Source organism: Clinocottus analis, unplaced genomic scaffold (genome assembly GCF_023055335.1).
Source record: "Clinocottus analis isolate CAN_PGR_092001 unplaced genomic scaffold, fCliAna1.0.p SCAF_22, whole genome shotgun sequence".
NCBI lineage: Eukaryota > Metazoa > Chordata > Actinopteri > Perciformes > Cottidae > Clinocottus > Clinocottus analis.
In genome coordinates this window covers 2,403,788-2,429,084 of record NW_027175954.1, presented here as the reverse complement: position 1 = coordinate 2,429,084, position 25,297 = coordinate 2,403,788, and the positions used below count along the sequence as shown (strand labels likewise).

At 42.2% G+C, this 25,297-nt stretch overlaps 1 protein-coding gene across 2 annotated transcripts in view; it reads left to right on the top strand.

The window, feature by feature from the left end:
• The window catches only part of tmem131l (transmembrane 131 like), a 31,201-nt gene extending 7,275 nt beyond the window's left edge, over positions 1 to 23,926 (top strand). The window contains exons 4-34 of one of the 2 annotated variants that reach the window (XM_068589089.1): positions 4,154 to 4,225; positions 6,615 to 6,738; positions 6,868 to 6,984; positions 8,471 to 8,575; positions 10,094 to 10,171; positions 11,627 to 11,780; positions 12,648 to 12,706; positions 12,786 to 12,891; positions 13,003 to 13,105; positions 13,388 to 13,532; positions 13,694 to 13,864; positions 14,075 to 14,141; positions 14,245 to 14,368; positions 14,474 to 14,543; positions 14,661 to 14,770; positions 14,915 to 14,984; positions 15,122 to 15,255; positions 15,992 to 16,134; positions 16,267 to 16,453; positions 16,769 to 16,954; positions 17,572 to 17,721; positions 17,854 to 18,409; positions 18,521 to 18,633; positions 18,834 to 19,003; positions 19,228 to 19,434; positions 19,628 to 19,706; positions 20,143 to 20,249; positions 20,377 to 20,509; positions 21,038 to 21,108; positions 21,275 to 21,408; positions 23,335 to 23,926. In XM_068589089.1, the coding sequence (XP_068445190.1) occupies positions 4,154 to 4,225; positions 6,615 to 6,738; positions 6,868 to 6,984; positions 8,471 to 8,575; positions 10,094 to 10,171; positions 11,627 to 11,780; positions 12,648 to 12,706; positions 12,786 to 12,891; positions 13,003 to 13,105; positions 13,388 to 13,532; positions 13,694 to 13,864; positions 14,075 to 14,141; positions 14,245 to 14,368; positions 14,474 to 14,543; positions 14,661 to 14,770; positions 14,915 to 14,984; positions 15,122 to 15,255; positions 15,992 to 16,134; positions 16,267 to 16,453; positions 16,769 to 16,954; positions 17,572 to 17,721; positions 17,854 to 18,409; positions 18,521 to 18,633; positions 18,834 to 19,003; positions 19,228 to 19,434; positions 19,628 to 19,706; positions 20,143 to 20,249; positions 20,377 to 20,509; positions 21,038 to 21,108; positions 21,275 to 21,408; positions 23,335 to 23,643 (4,354 nt within the window). In that variant the 3' untranslated portion in view covers positions 23,644 to 23,926. Of the gene's footprint in view, positions 1 to 4,153; positions 4,226 to 6,614; positions 6,739 to 6,867; positions 6,985 to 8,470; positions 8,576 to 10,093; positions 10,172 to 11,626; positions 11,781 to 12,647; positions 12,707 to 12,785; positions 12,892 to 13,002; positions 13,106 to 13,387; positions 13,533 to 13,693; positions 13,865 to 14,071; positions 14,142 to 14,244; positions 14,369 to 14,473; positions 14,544 to 14,660; positions 14,771 to 14,914; positions 14,985 to 15,121; positions 15,256 to 15,991; positions 16,135 to 16,266; positions 16,454 to 16,768; positions 16,955 to 17,571; positions 17,722 to 17,853; positions 18,410 to 18,520; positions 18,634 to 18,833; positions 19,004 to 19,227; positions 19,435 to 19,627; positions 19,707 to 20,142; positions 20,250 to 20,376; positions 20,510 to 21,037; positions 21,109 to 21,274; positions 21,409 to 23,334 lie in introns of both variants that reach the window. The other variant, XM_068589088.1, reaches the window with a different exon arrangement.
• Positions 23,927 to 25,297: the final 1,371 nt, after the last annotated feature.

Sequence of the window (25,297 nt, the reverse complement as noted above, 5' to 3'; positions counted from 1 at the left end):
ACGCCACATACAAATAATTTTGTTCAGGCTTCAAGTAAAGGCTTTGTGATCAGTAAGCGGACTAGATTGTTAATTTCACAGGTGGTTATCCACGAGGCAGTAAGCGAGCAAAAATCACTGAATGCTCTCCTTCTTCTGTCCCTAGCCTCGCTGGTTGGGTAGACCATCGTGAAACATCGTATTAGCATCAGAGAATTAAATGGACAATGAAAGGATTTTTTTAAACCTTTATTTCATTCAGTTTTAATGGAAATAAGAGCAATATGGCATCAAATATTGTAAGTGCATCCCTCTCAAACAAGGGTGATAAAAGGTTTATGGCCACAGTTTAGGGGCTTGTGTGATCTAGTTGTCTCAGTCTTCATCATCCTCACTCTGGATTTAACCTCAATTAACTGAGATTCCCTGGAGACACTGTTCCTTGTAAATTCTGCAATAATCTAAATGATATTCATCTGATAGTAATCAAATTATTATTATTGTTACACAGTGAGGAACCAATGGCAACGTGGAAAATGAAAGATGTTTTTTTGGATGTTGAGATGCATCTTCTTACACTTCTGCCATTTCTGTGGCTACAGAGTTAAACCCTAGTTTTGTATTCCTAGTTCACTGCCGATGGACATCTACCATCACAACATTAAATATCTTGACGCTTGTTGGGACACTGAAGCAGTGATCGGCCAGAGGAGAAAGAAGAAAAAAGGTTGTTTGGGGTTTTTTAAGTCTTTTGTCACTGCTTTTTTTCAAAATGCTGATTCAGCATTGACCATTTTTAATTTCTTTTGTTCTTCCCGTTTCAAATTACCAACTGCCCAGAAAGTGATTTCGTTCAGTAGAGCTTTGGCACAGGTGGCGAGTTAACTATGCATGTATAGTTAGATGTAAATACGACCAGCCATTTTTAGCTTTCCTCTGCAGAAATAACTCTTCTCTGAAATCTACACCCTCGCTAATTCAAGTCTTAACTAGCGGTAGTTTACAGAACCTCACATCATTTATTGTGCTTAATCCGTCCTATTTCTTTCAACAGTTGAGTGTGTCAAATTTGTAATTTTGTCTCCCAGCTGTAGAGTAGAAGTACTGTCCTGTTAGGCACTACCCACATTAACCAAAACACAAGATACACGTCTGTGCAACACCAACAGGCCTTCCTGTAAACTGTGGCTGTCCTGACTGTTAACAGATGAACTGAGATCAGTCTGAAATCCTGCACATTGACTTCACACTGTTGGAACGTTTGCACTGGGCTAGCTGCAGCATTTCCATCAACTATTATCAAGCTGTTGTCTATTATGTAATGTATGCAAACATGTAAGAATGTTTAGTTATTTTAGGGCACAAGATGGATAAACCACATCAAATATAATCTGAGCTCAGTCGTGTCTCGTTTAGGTTGCCGGGTCGGCCGCACCGACCTCTTCAGTGCACGTGAGCGTGCCCGACTGGTTAGCTCACGGCCGTCGCTCTGCACTGCTGTCATCCGGCAGTTGCAGCTGATAACGTCGTCCCTGTCTGCACTGTACTTGGTCCAATATCAGATTAAATGTTTCACATTCAGAGTCTCGCAAATCCCCACAGCTGCTTCCTTGCAGTTTCTATGAATTGCTCTTTGAGACGTGTCTCGGCAGGGGGGAGAGTGTGTGAGAAATTGTTGATATGCATGGTTGAAACTGCAAAATGCTCCATAAGAATAATCACGTTTTAGTTTTAAGAGATAACGGTACAGCTGATTTTCAATTACAATAAATAGACAAAACGAAAAATGTCAGTTGGATATGTCAAAGCAGGCAGAACACTTATTTCATCAAAGTGTTAGTTGTGTGGTGTAAAGTGAGTTGCCTTGGGTCTTGACGAAATTCTTTATTGCTGATGTTCACGTGTGTTTTGAAATCTTGCAAGCTTGCAAGACTCAGCCTGCACAGCTTGCGTTTCATGTTACCACATGCACGACAGGCATTTTGTGTTAAAATATAGTCTAATGAGAGAAACATTTTGCACGTTAAGTGTAATGTTTCATCTCGTCTGTATGCTGTGTAAATACTATTTAAAAGCAATGATACTTTGATCCAGACCTAGAAGTTGATGTTTCAGAAGTCCTGATAACTTAACAGTCAGTATGTGGTGTTACATCCTAACAGTCTTTGAGCATCGTTCTTGGTGTTTTCTCAGATTCCCACCTGATATATTTATTTTTAGCAGCAGGGTCTCTTTGGGAATGTTACATCAGTCGGTCTGTCTTAATTTAAAACAATTTCCCCTTGAATCACGTTTAAATGTTTTTTTTATCAAAGCGAACACAAAAAGAGACAAACCAGCCTTTTGATGAATGCCAAAGCGTCATTAAAATAGCGACGACGATGCTGGAAAACACGCCGATGGACCAGCCGGTCGGTGCGCTTGCCAAATATTTGTACCATTCTTTTTCATTGCCAAACCGTTCTCATTCAATTTTCTTTCCGATGTGTGATAGTTCAGTGTCTTTTTTTGAGGGTGGTTTTGATTTGATGGTTCATTGATAATTATTTTAAATTGTACGATATGTTCTCTTTTTCTGGACTGTAGTTGTCAAAGTAGTTTAAAGATATAAGCTCCAAAGGAATGTAATTGAATAAAACTCTCCTGAAAGATGGCGACATGAACTCTTGAGCTGTGCTCCTTTAAACTTGCTTTTGTCTGTTGGTCAACAGCTGTGCGAGTCTTCTGTCAACTGCGTCCAGTCTTGCTTCCAATCTCTCTCACACACACACACACATGCACACACACGTGCACACGCACAACCTCGAATCAGCTGCTGCTTTTCTGCTTCAAGGCACTCGTTCCCAGAGCTCATTAGCACAGGATGTCACACACAAAGTCACCAATAAAACACAGTGGAGCTCCAAAAGTAGCTGCTGGAGAAACATGGGAGAGGAGAGTTTTCCGTTTTACCCCGACATGTGGTTCTTTTGCTTGTATTTAGCGTTTCCTATATCTTGTACACATCAAGGTAGATTGTATATGCACCTGCGGTATTGTTCTCCAGGGCAAGTCCTTTATCTGACATTGATAGTCCAGTACATTCAACTCATAACTCATTAAAAAACCGGCGTGGTTTTCCGCAGACTTCCCTGGGCTGTTTATAGCGCACTGTGCCTGTGTTGTGGAATCTCCATGTAAAGATATTGTATTGCTCCGGTTGATTTTGAAGAAGTCCAGCGATGTCATGTCTTTGGCTGCAGCTCCGAAAAAAAAAAATCTTCCCGAAAGCTATTCCAACCTTTTTTTTTTTTTTTTTTTTTTTTTTCAAGTTGGAATAGATGCCGCTGACAATACAGGGTGAGTGAGTATTGGAGGTCCCACGGGGTCCGTGCAGCACGAACTGAGACACCAGCTTGTGCAGCTCTGGTTGCCTCCGCGGGTCAGATATGTCTGCGCTAATGATCTGATCAACGCTGTCAACAGTCTGTCTCATGCAGGTGCAGCAGGGTGTGGGCATCATCCCGCCCTCAATACTCACCTGTACGGTAGAACATCTGGAATGGTGACAGCATTTTGCTGTGGGGGATTATGTAACAATAAAAAATCTTGGACGACGAACTATGTGAAGGCCCCGCCCCTTGAACCCTTGTTCAGGCAAGTTTGGAGGGGATTGAAGGAATAGGATGTGTGGGACACGCAAAGCCCCAAACAAAAAAGAGTGGTTAATGATTGCTCAGAGAGTATGCCACTCTTTGTGCTGTATAACATTGTTGGCTTGTATGTATGTGATGATTTGTTTAAGTCATTGTGTCAAATAAAGTGTTGTATAACAGAAGTAAGCCATTTGTTTCTAGTCTTTAGGCTTCGTTTAAATTCTGCTCTACGATCTCCAGTACTTTCCTCCCCTTTTTTATATGATGCTTATCTAATTCTGTGCTGGCATGATCATAGTCCCTTTGTTTCGGCGGCGAAGTTGGCGCTTTGAGAACCATCCTGAGGCAGTTTTTAGTCTTGACTGAACTGTCACATGCTGTGGTGGGAAGGGGACATAGTGTTCTTGTCTTAAAGTGTTCCTGAAACATTGAATACATAGATGTTTTTATTCTTGTATAATGAAACCGATAACATTCAAATACTGTCCTTTGGACTCATGTTTATATTTTTCTCTCATGTGCTTTCTTCCCTCCACCAGCTCTCTTCTATATACACGGGAGAACGGGAGGCCGTTGCATTTTCAGCCCCCAGCCTTGGAGTTCGGGACGCAGTAAGTGCTGCTCTCACTTCCTAGTTTAATATGACCTGCCTCAACAAGCCTAGATGTTGTTCATTTCACCATCTCTTGTCTTGAGTGATGTGGAAAACGCCACTGAGTTAAAATAAGCCGGGCGTCATAGCAGGGGACCTGTCGCTGTGATGAATGCCACAGAAAGGGAAGATTTCATAAAGCCAAGGGGCCCTTCAACCTCAAAGAACAGACAGGATATCCAAGTATGGCAGTAAGCTGCCTTTCCCAGCATCCAGACACATACTGGAGGGGGTTGACCCCAGTCAGAAGGGTTAACAACTTCACTGTTTGCCACCGTACTGCCAAAACAGAGAGAATATCAGACCTAATGCTGTGGTTGGCCTGCAGTTCCCATTGCTCCAAACATACACAAGGAGCTCCTATTTTGTTGTACTTTGTGTCATACATTTGGAATGTAGAAAGCAGGCAATTTACCCCAAAATCTAAAATAAGTGGATAAATGTTTTGAGACTGTAATACAGCTTCAGGGAATTTGCAGTTGAGCTCAAAACAGGAATATGAATACAAACATCCTCCACATCAGTCTGTGGTTTCCTTGTTGCTGTGCCTACGCAAACAGTCACCATTACACTATTCAATTACACCAGTAGCAAGTATATAATACATGTAATCCTGAACATCTGACTAAAGATCATGTGTTGGATTTTTTTTTTTTGTTGGAACGCACAGATATAGAGAATGGAAATAGAATAACTAGACAAAATAAACCTGTATGAAAGGCAAAGTTAACAACTCTGTCTGTCAGGCTTGCTGGTGGGTTTTTTTAACGTCTTTTTTTGCAGATAATATCTGCAGCAGAATGCGTTATGATGTGGTTTGCCCAAGTCCAAAAGTGTGTTTGTGCTTATTAGGCAGTGTGACATTAATTATACAACTCTGCACACTTGACCACATTCATAGCCGGAACTAAAAAGTAGAAGATATTGGTTAAACCACTCCGATCTAAGGTCAACGAACATCTCGCTCTATTCTGGTGAGCCTGTATTTCCGTGGCTTAAAGTGAAAGTAAGGCCAGACTCTCATAAACAAACAGGAAGTGAAAGATTCATCAGTTGAGGTACCTTAAAAGGAAATGTCAAGAACATGTATTAGGTTTTTCGACCAGAAATTGTCCACTTATATCTCAACAAATTACTTATATTTTGCGTTCAAAAGTTCTCAAAGCTGAAATTCGCACTTCTATTTTTTAAAATACTTTTTTTTTAAATATTTGATCATGCACAACTCTTAACAGATCTCCAAATGGAAACCGACTGTACTTCTTAAAGATCTATATAATCTTTGAGATTATAACTTTTCATGAATATGGGCAGTCATCTATATGATTATCTTCCCCTATGTGCAACGACAAAAAGCCTCTTTGCCGTTTATCGCTTTGAAAATGCTCGGCCCAGACAGAACAGGTATTGGCGGTGGCTTCAGTGCTACACGAACACTGTCGATACTCAAAAGCGCCGCTGACTTGACATTTGCAGTTTAGTTTCGAGGTTAGTTTGGGTGTCACCAGCCAAAATATGTAGAGTGGTGACACACAGTCACTGTAAAAGATGATAGCAGCAGCAATGACCAAACCCAGAGAGATAATCTGTGAAGCCTTTTCATTGCCTCCCTCACGTTCTTCTTTGTATATGTGGATTTACTTCCTTACACTGGGGCCTTTCTCAGACACACTATATTTTTGTTAGAGGGTAGTTCATCTATTGACCAAGAGGCAAATTTCCTTTTTCGGCATTTGAATTTTGACAGAATGCAAAACTCTAGTTATTGAGTGACTCACATGAATCTATCGCTGTGACCGAATTGCTTGGGTAATCTCCAACTTTCAAACAATGACCCAAAATGGATTTAAGTTTCATTTAATGTTTATTTAAATGCAAATAGGCAAAAACATGGGGGACGTTTTTTAAAATTTCTTTTTACATGTGACTTAAAGAATAAGTCATATTTATTTTTATTTTTTTACATTAAATGCTGTGTTACACTGGTAATAAGATCACAAATTCAAAACTCTTGATTGGTGTTTTAAATATATATATATATATATATATATATATATATATATATATATATATATATTGTCTTGTGGAGTAATGCAACATGTTGTCAAATGGCACAGTTTGTTATGAAATGGTGCATTTAAAAAATGAACAATAACCACCACACCTGCAGTCTTGATGCGCGGCCGAAGTATCGCATTAATGTGATGTATACTCCCCATGAATAAGCTAACCTATAGATAATTGTGTATTCGCCATATGGTGCCCTTCAAAGCTTGCCATGGTGCTCCCTGGGTAAAGGTTGCATTGAGAGCCTGTTATTGATGACGCTGTACTGTCTCTCTTCACAGGCCGCTGGGGCTGCCGAGAGCTGAAACCATATATATACACAACCCCAGCCAGGAAGTTCCTGTGACACTGCTGTCAATGTTTACATCTAGCAGGCAGCTTCACATACCTTTCTATCACAGAAGAGTAAGTGTACATGCATTTGTGCATTAAGCTGCACTATATGGTATATTCACAAGTACTGATGTCAAGTAATCCTAAGTGTGGCCTTTGTAGAAGTGTCTGGTATAACTGCGTGTTTCCTCTCTGCTCTAGGTGATCCCACCCAGAGGGAAGGCATCTTTTAAACTAATTTTCCTCCCGTCTGAGGAGGGCAATGTAGAAAACACATTATTTATAAACACATCGGCCCACGGGCTACTGTCATACCAGGTCAGTTCCATTAATACATCTCCTGCAGTTTAGTCTCAGGTCACGTTCTGTGGGGATAATGAGGTGAAATCCCACATCGTGACCCTTCTTTTGCTCGACTTTCGTCTCCATACGGTTGGGGGGAAAGATGCTCACATGTTGGATGTGTTACCTCAATTTGACAGAGTTTACTCAGAAAAAAACAATCTTGAATCCCATCAAACTTTGTCTGTCTTGTTTGTTTTCCCTTTACGTCCCGCACGCACATACTCATAAACAAAGGAAGTCGAAACTGCTTTGTTTATGGTAATTGTAAATTATGTAAGTTAACTTTTTTTTAAACAGCCCTTGCTCTCACATTGCATGATCAGGACCTGAAGAGCAAATACATGTTGTCACAGTAAGATAAAGTAATAGACATTATGCGGAGAGCTTTTCCTCTATAACTTCTTTTATGACATTGTAAACGTTTTTGCTTTTACTTCACCTTTGCAGTCTCATGTAGAGTAATATGAATACAGCCTGGAAATCTGCATTCACGTGCTTCAAGCTGCTGTATCCTCTTACTTGCACTTTAGTCCCAGAGTCTGCCTCGTTGTTCCACCATAGCTGCTTGTGCTACCACTTAGTTGATCAGCACAGGAACCAAAGTAAACACGAATGAGATATAGATCATTACTCAAAATGCATTTGGAACGTGTATTTTGCCGTAGTTGCGAGGTTTGCCCATCTCGCATTCAACCTGCACGACAGTGTTTCTCACATACAGCTTATAAATGGCGAGCAAACGCGCCCAGACATGCAGACACTTGGACTCCATGCTCGGCCTCCAACAGTGCCACTCCCTTCACGTGCCTCAAAGACATGGAAATGTTTTAGTCATTTGCCTGTTTTATTTATGTTGCCAATGAGACCAACGACACAAAATAACCTGTGTGCATTTTTCTCAACACGCATATTATCTGTTGAGTAATTGTAGAGTCATTATCTTTGCTTTCTTTCCCTTTTCTGTACAATTTTAAATAAAAGCGCTGTAAACTATACTGAGACTCGTGCTAATGTTGAGAGAAAGATCAGCTAAATGAATAAGCAAGAGTTTTAGGGCATAATGTCTGTCATGTATGCGTGTTTCAGCTTAAATGCAAGCCACTTTCTATCTGGAATACAGTTAATCTGGTTCTTCATCTCTACACTGTGACATGCTAGTGTTACAGTGTGAAAACTCTATTCCTCCCACTCATGTAGCATGTGTTAGTCCTTTTGTATTGTGCTAACTTCACCCTCTTATTTGTGTTTTCCTTAATTAAGAAGCAATTTAACAACTAGTCAAATGTATTTGTTTGGAAAAATAATATCTGGTGCTACATTATTAACGATTTACCTTCTTTTCTTTATTCATAATCACAAAATATATGCTACAATGTTAGTAAAGAATCACTAAACCACACTACAACTTTGTTACGATGGTGTTTCCTTTGCTAAACATGAACTGTTCCTTTTTTTTCAGGTATTTGGTGTGGGAGTTCACCGGGGTTCATTAAAGTCTGTCCAAAGAAAGGACAGTCTGCTAGTATTCCCTCACATCCAGAGCATTAAGCTGACCCAAACTCAGGTATTTATTTAAAAGGTCCTTGTTTGTGCACTCCATGCATAGTAGCGACTAACAGCTCATCATTGGAAACAGCTGATTTCCCTTTTCCTGCCGCCCTGATAAACAGACGCCTGCATACTAACACACAGGGGCTTTGTGATACGCACTAACAAGCTCTTGCTGTCGTCAATGTACTGAATGTGTGTGCACTCGGCACCGAGGAAGTCATGCAAACAATCACTTTTTTTTGTCCCCCCCCCCCTCCCCCGTGCTTAAAAATGTTAATGTTTGTTTGTTCGCATATACCCACGAACTATTCATTGAAAGTGACTCGTGCTTTGTACAATCATTAATTTGCACACGTGTTTTACAGCCATGAAAAACACACAGAGCACCAATGACAAATTAGTGCACGGTTTTAGAAGCACTGAAAGTGTGAGAGAAGCCATCTGAAAGGAGTCCTCGCCTCCACAACAGGAAGTAGGGTTGGCAGTTGCAAAATGTCAGCTTGCAGGGAGACTTTAGCTGTCATAATCACTCCGACTGCTGCTTACGCTGAGTGCAGTCTATTTTCATCTCATCAAGCTCCCCGTGTTTCAACATACACTGAACAAAACGTCCTCCACCTCTACAGCGTGGCCACAAGGCTTCGTCTGTTAGGAGCATTTTTTATTTTATAGTTATTAGTTATATAGTTATCATAGTTGCGATGTGTGATAAAACTATATCCCTATTAGAAGCTGTAAAAAGAGGAAGTCCCTTCATGGCTACTCAATTCAAAACAACAAAGGGGAACTGAAAAGCTCGACTTAGTTTTCAAATAATTAGCATGCCAGTTTTCTTAGAAAATAACCATAGGCCATATCGAGAATGAATTGGCTGTACGGTGTTTGAGTTATTGGCTAAAAACATGCCGTCTGAACCCCAATGCACATAGATTTTCGAAGTCAAGCCAACAGAATGACTGTACTTTCTCCGAAAAGAAGAAATAATCTGTAAAATGGGACCAGGATTAATAGATGGTGTATAAAAGTAACTCTACATGTCATTTACTGTTAAGTTGCTTTGGGTTGTTAAAAATTGTAATGACCTTACTGTAACTCGTGTCCTATTTTAGGTGCAGTCGTGTACATTTGTGGGGAGTTTTAGACAACTTAAAATTCAGCACTTTATTTAATTTTGATATAAATAGATGTCACTGAAATTTGAATTTTTTTGTCAATGTGGTAGAGACTTTGATGTTATACCCGACAGCCTGCCAGTTTATATGCAGATGTGCTTCATGTGGATCCAATGTAACCCAAAATGTTTAACCCCGTGAGGTCCAGCAGGATGAGAATTGGAGTTTCCCTGGACAATATTTAAACCATGTTTAAATATTGCAGGAGTTGACATCCCTGAGAGTGTTCAGTGGTCTGTGTTTGCAGACCTGTGAGTCAGGATAGACGTTACTGTTTCTTTTAATTAGTTCATTAAGTGTTAATGCTTACATCGATCGTATAAACCCCCTGATGGTCCGTCGTGCTGTTTCTCCTGCAGGAAGATGCTTCCAACATCACTATACTGGGTCTGCTCCTGGAGTGCACCTTACCCAAGAGGTTGTTCAACAATCCTCAGGTACTCATTCAAAGTTGCTTTAAAATGTATTCAACTACTCTGCTTAGACTTATTACTTATGTCTTATATAATTCTTAAACTTAAACTATTCTAATCCTGTGGAAAAGCCCATATTACTCTTTTAAAAAAACATTAGCTGCTTGACACGATATGTCTCCTGCTTTACTGGAAAGTCAAATCTCAAGGTTTCAAGTTTCCACGCCACACTTGGTTAAGTTACACCCTGGACCACAATTGGCTAACAAACTAGTTGTGATTTCGCGGAGGCAAAGGGGAACCATTTCATCTTGATACTTCACAGTCTTATAACAACAAGAAATGCATTAATTTCTCTGAATTACACTTGTTAATGGAAACATTCTTCATTCTGCAAGTCGGGCATTGGGTCGACTTTCTTGAAAAACACAGAAGCGCATAAGAGAGCATTTAATCAAATAATTTTCCGGACACTGTTTTTTTTTTTTTTTAGCTTGTTCCTACTTTGCGGTGAATCTCTCTCGCTGCTCTCGTAAACGCCCTCTCCTCCGAGCAGAAGGCCAGCTCGTCTGAAACTTAAACAGACAGCCGGGCTTGTCATCGGAGCGCCTTCTGTTTCCTCCAGGACCCATGAGGAGTGTGGCATCCCTTTGCCAGACTTTTAATTGCTCTCTCTGGAGACGCTATAATTAACGCAGAGCTCCCAGTGTTCATGTGGCGCAATCGTATGATGCAAAGAAAAGGTGGCTGCAGACAACCAAACGACATTGTCATTATTATGCAAACTGAAATCATCCTGCCGTCGTGTTGCACGAGTGTCTCCGCTGTGACCTTTTGGCTCGTATTTCAAGATCAACACATGCTCCTCCGTTATTTTTTTAAAGACATCGCTGGCATAATTGAGAACTGGCCTTTGGTCAGTGTCGATACTGCTCACAGATTAAAGAAGCCTTACAGGAAGTTAGCAGTAGGCTTGGTTTCAAGTGTATTAGCGTCCTTGAGCCCCGGTGGCACTTAACAGGTCGTCATGAGCTGATTCCTCCACTGAGATGAGCCCTAGTTTTCAGGGAGATCTTCACTCTCCCAGTACTGTCCTGTGAGCTTAAAGAGGGGGTTAGTGTCGCAGGGTAGATGGGGTAAGTTACTGCCAGCTTGTTTCCGTCTGTCAATGCACAGCAAGTATCTGGTTTCTCACATGTCTGCCACGGCAAAACTAATTGTGTTTTTCCATCAGTAATTGTTTTCTTTCCACTGTATTCTAAACCACTCGTTTTTGTTTTTTTAATGTATTTTTTTTAAACAAAATGTCTTCTTTGCATCTTAAACATCCAATTTTGTCTTGTTTATTTCTCTTCTTTATCTTTGTTGGGTTCTGTTTCCATCCGCTGAATATCGTAATTCTCAAATTACCCCTCTTTGTTGTCACGCTGGTCCTTCTGTTCGGTGCATGACTGGTATGTCTTTCCTGTCCCGTCCCAGGGGTCCTGCCTCCAGAGCGAAGAGCGCCTCAGTCTGCAGATTAATCTGTCTGCGCACGGTGACCGGCCCACTGACCTGGACAAGCTCAAGCCGTACATCATTGAGCACATTTTGGTGCTGCTGATGGCCCCCGCTGCTGGACCGGCGGCAGTAGGTGGGTTTGCCTGACCGGTGTGACCCAAAGCCCGGATGCAAATTAGCTGTGGGAATGTGCCAGTGTTTCACAGCGTCACTTAAACAGACCACACAGCTGAATACTGACTGACACTAGTTTTAGTTATTGTCTCTTGATATCTTTTGAGCTTCGCAGGCACATCTTCTCACTAATCCCCAGTAGATGGGTGCCAACCTCCACTCACATGACCTCAGTCAAGTGTCTTATCTTTTCCACCCGCTTCTGTGTTGGACCGCGATTCAAGCTAAAGTTCAAGAGGTTGAAACGGTGTAGACTTTCACTTTCTCCCGAATCTTGTTTACTTTTGAGAAGAGATAATGTTGATGATTCTGCTGCTGTTAGATGAAAGAAATAAGAGGAGACATCAGTTCGGCCTTCCTGAACTCAGTGTCCAGATAAACACAGAGACTAGAGATCAAGTGAAAGCAGCTGCATTGGTGGTCAAGTACTGTAAACATTTTAGTCTTGATGTTCAAGTCACACAGGCTTTGTCTTTGTTATTGAACCACATCAGCAAACCAAATTAGTGTTTCTCAGAACTTGTCATGGTGTCACAGTTTTTACATGCGGTATGAGACTTCTTCTGACAGCAGCAGATGGTGACTCGTTGTCTCGGCTCGTTATATCTTTTCTTTTTTTGGCTATGTGACTATGGAGGTCATTTTTTATTTTCACTTTTTAGTCATGGCTTTGCTCAAGAAAAAAGGGAAGACCTTTCCACAGTAGAAAATGTACATTTGTGCATACATCACGATTATATCTGTGTAAACCTAGCCTTACATTTAGTATTTTATACTGTATACTTTATATATGTATGACCTTTTCTTTTTTTTTCTTTTTTTACAGGGGAACCAAAAATAGGAGTTTATATGTTAAATTCTGGAGGCAAGAAGCTCTGTGTAAAGGTGAGGTGTTTTAAATAGTTTTTGCTATATTATGGGCTTCATAGGTAGCAATTTTGATAGATTATTTTTTTCTCCCCAGGATATGCAGGTGCTATCAAAAGTGGAGGCCAGCCTGGAGTTTAATCAGGTTCTTCTGAGACCGGAGGCGAAAAACTTCACTGAAGTGGCTACACTTGCCTGCAGAGGTGAGCTCAAATCATTTCTTCTCATTTCACATCATGTCTCATGAGGGTAGCTGCATTTAACCCAAATATCCTGGAATGTTTTGTCAACAACAGTTCTGTTTCGTATATCAGGTTCATCGGCGGGCCACGACGGGAAATGCATTAATCATATCAGTTTAAAAATTCTGGGAAACCGGACAACCTACAGCTTCCCTGGACTACATATCGCACACAGGTAATGTCATTTCACACGCAGGTTTTTGCCAAGAAACCTTGAGACTTATAGCCGAGCTTTATTGCCAAAACCCGCTTGTTTGAAAACACTGTGGCTGTAGCTGGTGACGGCTGTTGGCTGGATAGCCAAGCCCCCTTACCTTTGCCGGACGTGTGACAGGTGTCCGCATAGTAATGAAGATAAAACTGTTGCGGGAGTAGTTAAAACGTGTAAATGATCAGGAGGAGTTAATAACACGTGGTACTGATTAACTGGGTTTTACGGTGTTGTTTGGTTCTGCAGAAAGACCATGGGGGATTTGTTCAGCCTGTTCCAGGTGAAACAAAGAGGTACGGACCGGGTGGATCTGTGGCTGACGAACTCTCTCTTCTTCCCCGTCACTGTGACGAATGTCAGCCTCTCGCAGAACCTGCAGGGAGTAATGAAGGTGTGCATCTTTGCCTCGAATAATGGCGATTAAAAAAAAATGATGATCATTTAAGGCTCTCTCTCTTTCTGCCTTATTCTGGTGTCACACCTTTTGTCATATGGATCCCAAGTTAAGAACAGGACTTGACGCGAATGTCTCTGCTGCCCCCTGTCTGTCAGGTGACGAACTTCAACGCTCCACTGGCCGTTCCCCAGGGCTGCTGGCGTGTCCTGTCCCTCCAGCTGCTGCGCAGGGCCCTGCCGGTCAACCAGGTGTTCACGCTGAGTCTGGACACCAGCCTGGGCACGGCCCTGCACGTTCCCCTTTACTTCCACTCATCTCCTCCCAAGGTAAAATACAAGCTACAGTAGAAACGCATTATAAAATCTGATTATCTCATTTATAAAACAGTGCGTAGGATCCACACAAAGATAGTTACTACTTGTTAGTTAAGTATGTTAAGTGTAAAAAACCTTTACGGGTTTCCCCCTGCAGTGTGTTGAGTTGTGACCGCTGTGCAGGATCACATGTGGTAAGAGTTGTTTTGTTTCTGTCAGCAGGGGGAAGTGGGGTTCGAGGGCAAGCCCGACTGTGGACGACCTTGTCCTCTCAGATTGTCTGAAACAGGTGAGATGCCACTTGACCTCCTGTGTGAAAAGCTCATATCTTTTTTTTTTTTACTTTTTAGTGTTAATATATTAAGCATTTATTTCCTCTGACATCCCATCAGGGCGCTCAGATTGGCAGCGTACCCTCCTCCCCGACTTTTCCGCCTCGTCTTGGTCTGTTGACAACAAACTGGCTGCTGAGCTCTGCTCTCGATGGCAGAGCCGCAAAGACAAACTGTCGTGCAGGTCGGTCCTAAATGCAACACGCAGCTTCCTTTTTTCATCCCATAATGTATATTATAATCCACCATTACACACACACTAATCTTGTTAATCTTTGTGACTCCTCAGATGGCCCAGACTCCCCGTAGAGACGTCCTTTCCTCTGGACTTTGGTGCTACACCCGTCAACGAGAGCAAGGTGGGCAACATTTTATGACTCCTCACTGAAGTGTGTGCGTCTGCGTGAGAGTGTGTGTTATTTTTTTTTATATCTCCCAAAAATCATCAGCAAAAGTAAAACATTTCATTGTTCCAGGTGAAGACGTTTATGCTGAAGAATCCTTCGTCTTCAGTGGTTTCTGTAGAGATTCGGATCCTCTCCTTGTACCCGGCCCCCCTAGAGGCTCTGGACCTCATAACCAAATGGTACGCTGTTCAAAGTATATGCTTTGATATTGCATAGGATTAATCAACTGCAGTTGTTTTGTGCCTCGGTTGTTTGGAGTCTTGTTCCGTTGTTCCTCCAGCACATCCCTTCATATGAGCTGTGTTCTCTGTTTTGATTGACAGGTTTAATATCAGCCCCCTTTCTGTCAACATCAGCACCACTGAGTTTTCGCTCTTGGCTTCTCCCCCCAAAGTAAGTCTTCATTTACTTGAAAAGGTTAGAGGCAATTTTTGTGTTTTTGGGGATAAATCGTATTTTACCTGTTGTTGCTTCACTTGTGCCTGTTGTGCGTTCCCTCCAAACCTTCTTTCCCCTCTCTTTGTGTGCAGGCGGGGGAAAACGTGAAGGCCATAACAGGAGAGGGCGTCCTGCGTCTGCTGCTGCAGCCCTGGGAGGCCAGAGAAGTCGCTGTCGTCTTTACGCCCTCTGAACACAAACCCACCACCACCGTCCTCATCATCAGGTACTGATTCATCCCAGTAGTATGAATTTGTTCACGTTCATATGTGTATTTCGGTTACGTACTGGCCGAGGATAAATATTATATAATATTCATTCAAAATTCTTTGGAAGAGATGTTCTCTTAGACCTTTTCGTTACTAATAACATGAAAGCTTGGTTAGGTAACATGAAAGAAACCCACATAAGCCGCCTAGATTTTAAACATTTTCCAGCCAAAAAAAAGAGCCCATGGTTTGCCAAGTCTGTTCCAATTAAAGTAGCGAGCAGGACTCGCTCCAAAAGTCCTTAAATCTTGCCAAGTGGTCAACACCGACAGACGTTCTCTTCAGGCGTCTTTCTGAATGAACCTTTCATTACCCACCGAGCTGTGACGATGGCCCAGTAAGCCATGATAATGAGCCAGCGCGCACAGAACCAGGACACTGAAACCAAAAGCAGCTAATTGGGATTTATTAAAGAATCATTAATTTTCATTATTTACACATGCGCTTCTCTCACATCGTCCGTCGCCCACCAACGTCCGCATCTGCTTTCCTGCCTAAGAACATTGCAGAGTGTATAACATTAAGTAATTAAGCTTAATATTGGAGGAGAAAAGACTAAAACAAATCAAAACATTATTGAATATACAATCTTTTTTGGTTGCAACACTGTTCATTTTGTTACTGACATATGTTTTTAACAAGCATGTTGAGCGCAATGTGACTCTGTGTTTTGTCCTTCCAACCCGTCTCCAGGAACAACCTCACGGTGTTTGACATGGTGGCGGTGCAGGGCCACGGGGCCAAAGAGCTGCTGAGAATTGGCGGCAAGCTTCCCGGCCCAGGATCTTCTCTGCGCTTCAACGTTCCCCAATCGACTCTCATGGAATGTCGCGACGGTGAGATTAATGTTTAAGCTTAATGCGTTGTTAATCAGTAACACACTTTATTGGTGCGTGTTCACTTTTAACCGAAAGATAAGAGCAGTCAAACCAACACAAGTAAAAACGTTCCTCTCTTGTCCCGCCCAGGCCTGCGCACCAACAAGCCGCTTTTCGCCATCAGAAAGAGTTTCAGGGTGGAGAACGCTGGAGAGCTTCCTCTGACAGTCATGTCGATGAACATTAATGGGTACAAGTGTCAGGGATTTGGCTTTGAGGTCCTGCAGTGTCGCCCCTTCAGCCTGGACCACAACACCTCCTCAGAGGTCACCATCGCGTAAGTGGAACTTCAGCCTGCTTCATGGTTTACTTTTGACTTTAAGAGTTACTGTTGTTGCTTAATGTTTGAATAATGTTAGTTTACTTCTTCATTGCTATATTTAAAATGGATTTTTATTTGTAGTTCTGTGGTATTATTATATATACTGTAGTTCAACCACAGGCGTCCACGCTTCTTTCTCTTCCTCTTTTGATTTGTTTGCGCAAACTGTCCTAATTAAACCTTCCTTTTCCTTTTTATATTGCCGTTGTGCCTCCTTTTTTACTGTCTATTTCTTCGTCCCTCATGCTCTCTACCTGTCTGCGTCCTCAGATTCACCCCAGACTTCACCTCATCCTGGGTGATCCGGGACCTCACCCTGGTGACATCACGCGGCACCTCCTTCCCGTTCACCCTCAACGTGACGCTTCCCCACCACATGTTGCCTCTCTGCGCTCAGGTGGTGCCCGGCCCCAGCTGGGAGGAAACCTTCTGGATGGTCACCCTCATCTTCACATGGTTAGTACCGGTCGAGGCCGGATGTAGGATGTCTTCAGGTTGTCCGTCAGGAATGCACAAACGTCCACTTGGACTCGAGGATGACCTGATTTAGGATTTGATGGTCAAAAGTCAAAATCCTTCTATCCTCACAAAACTCTTTTTTTAAAAGGAAGTTTCTGGTACATGTCTATTAGAATAAAATTATTGATTTGATTGAGTAATGACATGTTAAACACACATTGTAAAAGTACAATTTGACTGAGAGTGTCATGCAACCGCAAGGTGGTGGTGCTAGTTTCCACAAACGTTGAGATTATTTTAATATTATTAATATTATAGAACAATTATGCAATAATGAGATACCACAGGGGTAAATTAAGTTAAACATGTAAATATTTGTCCCGTTACAGATTTTAGGAATATAACAAGCTAACATGATGCAAAATAAATATATCAATCAAATGTATTGTTTTAAGGAGGTTTAAAGTCAGATTAAGGTCCCAGTTATGTTGGACATGCTAGATTATTACACTATTAGTTCAACTACTCACAGTAATAAATCATAATCCTTTTCTAGGGTTGGGGTATGTATCAGAGGTGTTACTTATAGTCTGTTGTGTCTGTTTGTGTTTCAGCTTCTCCCTGTTTGGTGTGTGTCTGATGGCTTTCCATCAGGCTCAGTTCATCCTGAGTGAGTTTTCCACTCCCACCATCAGGAGCAACCACAACTCTGTCCTGACGCGGGATAACGGTCCAGTCAATAACATGGCACCCAATGGAGTGAAGTAAGTCCGACGTTTTTCCGTCGTAGGAGACACAATGTGAGGCTTTTACACTTTGACTAATTGCATGAAAACAACTAGTGCTAGTGGATTAAGTTACTTCAATTTGTAATTGTTGTGTTTTTGTTTGTGCAGTAAAGCGAAGGGCAGTTGTAAGAGCTATGTGGACATCTGTCACAACTCAGACAAAGGAAAAGGGCGTGGCTCTCCGGCTTTGGCCACCATCGCCACCCCGCGTCCTCAATCGTCCGCAAAGAGAAGCCCCTTAACCACCCCGTCCCAACCACAGAAGAAACACAAGGTTTCCCTCTATTACACCAAATACAAGGCAAGCCTGTCCACAGCGTTGCCTGGTGCTTTGACGATGGATGAAGACCACGAAGACCTCACACCGGATGCCCCTCTGACTCCAGACCCTGACGTCTGCAACAACAACGAACCGGCTTTCATCAGTGTGCTGGATAAAAAGACACCCGCAGACTTTAAGGAAGACCCTATAAGCACTATAGAAGATAGAGTGCCGGCAGCGGTTATGTTTCCCATGGAAATGCCTGCTGGTTTCCCAGATAACGTCACAGTGGGTCCAGGACCCAGACCCGGCCTGTTGGTGTGCAGACCCATAGAGAAGAGCTGCGCTGAGCGCTCTGCGGAGAAGATCATCTCCGAGAAAAGGGACAGATCTGAAATGGAGGTAAGGAATGGTGCTGAAATGTACTAAGCCTGTGTTCATTTCGATTGGATGTCTTTTGCTAAGCTTACGATCCTGATGACTTCTCATTTACATAACTTCTTCTGTCTCCAGCTGAGAGAAGATAACAAAGGCCAGAAAAAGAAAGCACAGAGCGCAGAGACTGGCACTGCATCAGGAAATAATAAGGGAAAGAGGAGTCGCCGGAAGACAGAAAATGTCCCCAGGTAAATTTTACTTCACCTATATTTTCATTCACGAATCAATTTATTCATCTATTTATTCTGATACTTCAGAGTAAAAAACCTTTTAAAATTCTGGTCTTTGTTCTGTATCGTTTAAAAATAACGACGACCAAAACTGTTATAAAGCACCAAACAGTAAGATACGATGCGTTATAATGGTTTCTGTCTGATTACTGCCCTAGTGCTCCTGAGCACAACGTGGTAGTGATACCTGAAAGGGAGAAAGAACCTGATTGGAAAGCAGGGGACCGTAACCTCAATGGACCTCGCAACAGGACCCGCTGCTGCAACGGCTCCAAGTTAGAAGCACCAAAGCCTGGACTGAGTGTTGAGAGCCCCCACAAACAGAACGGTGGGCGCACACTCCTGACCCGTCACACACTCCTGACCCGTCACACACTCCTGACCCGTCACACACTCCTGACCCGTCACACACTCCTGACCCATCACACACTCCTGACCCGTCACACACTCCTGACCCGTCACACACTCCTGACCCGTCACACACGTCTCTGCAGCTTCACTGACATCCGAGCACTTGATTGTAATTCGACCGGCCGTGTTGATGTCCTGCAGGTGTGTGTCCTGTTCGCACTCGACGGAAGTGTCCTACGGAGCGGCGTGGCGGCGGCGTGTGTGAGTCGGGCTCTGATTCCGGCAGCTCGTCGGGGAGCGTGCGGGCCAGCAGAGGAAGCTGGGGCAGCTGGAGCAGCGCCAGCAGCGTGGAGGGAGACAAGGACCCCAACGCCCGAACACACGCCTGCACTACCTCATCCAGAAAAAGTAAGGGACCCGTGTGCACTGGCTTATCTCGAGGAAACAGAACTATTTATATCCTATTAGGTTGAATGAAGCTCCCATAGCAAAGTGCATAATCATTATGGTTAACAGACGGGAGCTGTATATTTTTGTTATCACAGATTGAAAGTGTCAATTATATTGTTTTAACAGATTTTTGTCTTATTGTTTTTTACAGGGGACTGCATGCAGTACGGCGTCTACCCAGCAGAGAGAGACTGCTACCAGACCGTGAATACAAACTACAAGGCTCTCAGGTACCTCAGGAAACACACACACATACACACACACACACCCATACACACATATTCCACTGGACACAAGAACTGGCTTGAATTTAATATGCTTGTACCATTTGTCAGCAAATGATTGATATTAGCTTATCTGAGTGTGAATGTGGACAAAATGTCTGAATTGTGCCCAGCACATTTATTAGATAAAAAATTGGGTAAATATAAACATATCCACTAAAAACTATACAAACGCCTATTTATTCATTCTATTTAGTCTATTGTTCAAATGTTGAATAAATGAGTAAAATCTGATATTTCTATTTATTTACTTTGCTCCATATTCAAGCTACTGACACAACATATCAGATTATGATGAGTATTGTTTAAAGAGAGTTAGTGGAAAACATACACTACAATGTTCATCTGTTTCCTGTTTAACGTTTGTCTTTTCCCTGTTTAGCATGAACAGCTTGTACCGTAAAGACATGAGCCAAAGCCCTGATCCCACAGCGTCCAGCTTTGCCCCAAGTTTTGCTGCTGTTGCTGCAGGAGTAGAGAGGAACATGGGTAAAGACTTCCATAGTGAATGCATACTTTATGCTAACATAAACACACGCCCATGTCTTCATCAAGGATGATTTGCGCGTTTACGTCTGTCTGATTTCTAACGAGAAGTCGTCGTTTGCGTCCTCAGACCTGACGGGTCAGTATTTGCCTGAAGAGACGTGGTCCGCTCCCTCCATCCCCCTCACCAACGAGTTCAGATACAACACCACCGAGGCGCTGCCCTACATACCTCAGCCAGCAACCACCGCGTCATACAATGGGTCAGTGTTTGAATGCAGATTTTTTTTTGTATATATTGGCGATAAATCAAATAACTATCTGTCCAGTGAAAAGGGGCATTTTTAATAAGACGTTCATCTCCAAACTGCAGACGTTCATGTTCAGAACAGTTGCACATTAAATAATCTGAAAGGTCAGACATTTTGTTTGAAGTGTGAGACAGAAACAAAGCTAAGAAGAGAGAGATCACTGGACAGAAACATGACTCTTGCCTGCATTTATGAATACCAATGATTTTTGTGTCTGCGAAAATGAACCAAAAATAATTTCTCATGTAAATTTCCTCAATACAAATGGCGGCTTGCATGTACATTTATCTGAAAACTCTTTCATGCCACTTCACCCTTTTTGTCTAAACAACTTTCATAACTGCTTAAAATATGTTTTATGAGTGAGATACTGTGTATCTAGTGCTGCAGTAATGTATATTTGTGTTTCAGTTCTTCAGTTTGATCTGTCGCTATTAAAACGCATAAATAGTTTCCTTGTCCCTCCCCCCCCCCCCGCAGGTTTACTTGGACTAGTGCCAACAACCACTGCAACAGTCCCTACGCCTACCGCGAGGAAAGCAACTATATAGGTACGAACTCATGCCATGGAGTTTTCTCATACTTTATCCCAGTTATGCACTCCTACCTCACTCTGTGCTGTATTTAAATGTGATGACATAGAATTAAAACGTATTTACTTCCTGACTGGGACAAGCGTTGACATGCATGTGTTTTTTTTTTTAAATCGTCTCGCAGGAAATGGAACGTTTCCAGGCGGTTTTCCCGTTCAGGAGCCCCAGAATGCACACAGCCATCAGACCGGCTGGACTGAGGAGCAGCCGCAGGAATCGACCTCAACCTGGGACACGGCCGCCTGTGTGGGCAGCAAGGTGAGGCGGCCAGATACTAAACGCCTAGTCGTTCATCAGGATCAAGTGATCAGGCTGCTCTCCTGCTGCAGCTGATTATCAATTATCATAGTCAGCATTGAATCATCTTCAGATTATATTCAAAACGATCTGTTTTGCTTATAAAATGTTGGGAAATGGTGAAAAATTCCTAGAACCTTAGTGATATCTTCAACTTATGTTCGATGACCAGTTCAAAATCTAAAGATATTCAGTTTAAAATAACGTGTTTGGAGCATAGAGACTGAGTACTAAACATAATAAGACAAATACAAGCGTTTCTCTTGTTCACATGTTCAGTTTACGATCATTAATGACTCATAAAACCTTCATATCCACGTTTGAGGAAATTGAAACCAGCAAATATTTGTCATTTTTGTTTAAATTTGGCAAAGATTATTACAGATTTTTCAATTGATTTCACCTCTATTTTCTGTCAAATCAATTAGTTGCACATTTGTTTTTACATTAGTGGAAATTCTCATGAAATCCTGACGGCAAGCAATAAATCAAATTCTTCTCTGCAGCTGGAGTATTTTAGGTAAACATACTTTTGCCGCTCTCACGTTGTGAACAACAGTGGCTCCGCCAGCGAGGCCATCAATATCCATATTAGTCGTGATAAATAAACCATGAAACGAGAAGTTAATTTCACGCTGCGATGCACAATGGCTCTTCAGTAAAGACGAACAGGATGCCATTAAAGTTGTGTAATGGAAATAAAATCATGATGAAGCACCAAAACTAAATCTGTAGTTTCACTGTTGTTGCTTTACAGTGTTACTCTAACCATTAAACAGCGAGTCGGGGGAAACTGCGAGGAGTAACAGTTGCTCTCGCACCCGACTGCTCTCTTCATGCAGCCGCTTTGGCTCAGCAGCGCTTCTGTTGTTCCAATACAAGAGTTTCAGATACAATAAGTTTGTGAAACCGCACACCCGACCGGCACGCGAGCGTGCAACGTCGTCTGTTGTTGTTTCATTTCCAACAGCAGCGCACAAAAGACAAACGTGCCCTCTGTTGTGACTCAGAAGGAAGTTGTCGCCTCTTGTACGTTCATCGTTCTGGAGCAGAAAGGAGGAACAGAATCGTTCGGGTTTAATAGACTCGGTCTGACTGAAAGTGGGTTTCCATAAACTTCTCTCTCATTTGCTGCTTCTCCTTTTTGTACAACTGTAGATCAAAGATGCACGATCAGTATCGGTGTGAATTTCAGCACGTGTGCAAAAAGAAAATGCAGCACATGAATGTCCTATAAGCAGAAAATGTACTTTTTAAAAAAATAAAAAAAAATCTTATTTTATTTGTTTTTTCTTCTTCTTGTTTTTTAGTAGAATTTAACAATTTATGTTAAAGTAAAATAAAATCCGTCTGTCTGAATGCCATGAGGTAATCATCGTGGTTTATCTGTGTGATTATAAAAACATATCTCAAACTAAACTATAATTATTATGATGGAGTACCTCTATCCAAAGCTTCATCCGATAACTACACAACCGGGTACATTGTTAAATTACAAGTGTTACAAGCAGCAACTTGCAGTGTCTTTAAAACCAATAAATATCTCTGTGCAGAAAGTGTAGAAAAACACCAGAAAGGCAAAGCTCTCCAGCCAGAAATCAAGTCACGACGACACCTGAAGAGATTATTTTTTATAAGGAAAAATTGCTGAGGGTTTGAGAGAAACCAGCGGGGAAGGTCGTTTTATTTTAGCTGAAAAGGAGAGATGCGAATGAAGAGCAGGGAAGCGACAGCCAGGTCGTCACCGCGGGGAACAGACGGCCAAGAGGCCGCCGGTAGCGGAGCCCCGCGTGTGAGGGAAGGTCAGAGAAGGTCACGGGTGTCCGATACCGATGACAACATCATCGGGAGTTGACGTTAACCTCTCTCTTCCTCCGCCCTCCGCAGCCATACTTCTCCGGTACCCGCAGCCTCTCCCCCATGTCCGGCCTGTTCGGGTCCATCTGGACGCCTCAGAGCGAGCCCTACCAGAGCCACTTCCAGCCCGAGCGCTCGGCCCCGATGTCCCCCGTGTCCCCCGTCACCCCGCCTCACTCCCCCTTCACCCGGGAGCCGGAGGGACACTGCGCGCCCATCCAGTACTCGAGCTTCAACCCCTTCGGCCCCCACATGAACCTGGACATATGGAACTCTTCCTCCAACCGCAGCTCCAACTCGCAGCTCTCCAACGACTCTGGCTACTGTGGAGATGTTTAAAAAAAAAAGAAAAGAAAACTTGCAAAAATAACTAAAAGCGGCAGACCATAACGATAATTGCAAAACATATTACAAAAAAAAAAAAACGTTGATATGTAAAAGAAAGGAAATAAAAATGAATGTTCTTTTATCATTAATGGGGAAAATGTGAATATTCCTTCTCTTTTATGTTCCCATTTTCAAATGTTAAATGTTGTGAAAGGTTAAGCATTCGTTGTATATTTTTCTAGATGTTTTGCAGTTTTGATCATAGAAAATAAAAAAAAAAGGTTTTGTACTTCAACAGGTTTTCTTTAATTACGTTAATTTAGTATTTAACTTTGTCTTCCAGAGTTTCTCTTTTTCTTTCTTAGCGGCCCCTTTTAGACTATTTTCAATCACTTGTCGGGGCCCACAAGTCCATTCATGCGTCATCATTTTAGTTTCATCCTCTACTTTTATTTTAAAAAACTAAATTTTCCACATAAAACAGCTTGTGCTCTTGTCCTTCCAGTGGAGGAAACGTGACGTAGGCTGCCCTAAATGCTAGAAACAGCTCTACTCGATGGAGCCGTTACTCAATAATTCATGCTCAGAACCAACTCTCTCTCTCTTTCTCTCTCTGTCTCTGTCTCTCTCTCTCTGTCTCTGTCTCTCTCTCTCTCTCTCTCTCTCTCTCTCTCTCTCTCTCTCTCTCTCTCTCTCTCCCTCTCTCTCACACATCCGGATATTAACAGCGCTTCACTTTTTCCACATTTTCTTACGTTGCAGCCTTATTCCAAAATGAATTAAATTCATTTTTTTCCTCATCATAATGACAAAGCGATAAAGTTTTTGGGGGTCATTTTTTGCAAATCTATTAATAACGGAAGTATTCACAGCCTTTGCCGTGACACTCAAAACTGAGCTCAGGTGCATCATGTTTCTGTTCATCCTTGAGAATGTTGAGGAAAAAAAATATTTTAATTCCATTTTGCAAAAAGGCTGTAACATCACAAAATGTGGAACAAGTGAAGCGCTGTGAAAACTTTCTGGATGCACTGTACATTCAGTACATGTTAAATGATCTTGATTACATCATCAAAATGTTCCCCTTCAGTGGGGAACATTTTGATGATGTATCCTCTGGGAGGAGGACAACAGCAAATGTCATTTCAGACTGACTGTTGGTTCTCCTGATCCATTTTTGCAACAAGTGTTGGTCAATGAAAGAGGTGGAGATACTTTCTCTTGCTCTGGACCGACGGGCATCACCAGTCTGAGGCCCCGTTGTTGGCAAAGGGGAAAAAAAGATTGAAGAAAAACATGTTTGTTTGTAAAACTGCTCACACCAATCATCTGACAGCGAGTTTCCTCTATAGCATCTTAATATTTTGTCTATGGATCAATTGATGCTTTATAAATATTGAGTCAAAAGGTGCTGCAGCTTTTCTTCAGACACGGACAGATGGACACGTTCACAGTCCAACGCGGTGCATCTGGAGAGGTTCTGTTTCTCGGCTTCAGAAGCGTTCACATTGTTTTCGTCATTTTCGACAAGCCTTTTGACAAATAATTAGTTCCTGTGAAAGATCCGAGTGACCATCGTGACCGCAGCTGTGTTTCCCGAAGTGGCAGAATGTATTTGGGGACGTGGGGGAAGTGTTTCGCAAACTAGAGAAGTGATACAGGAAAC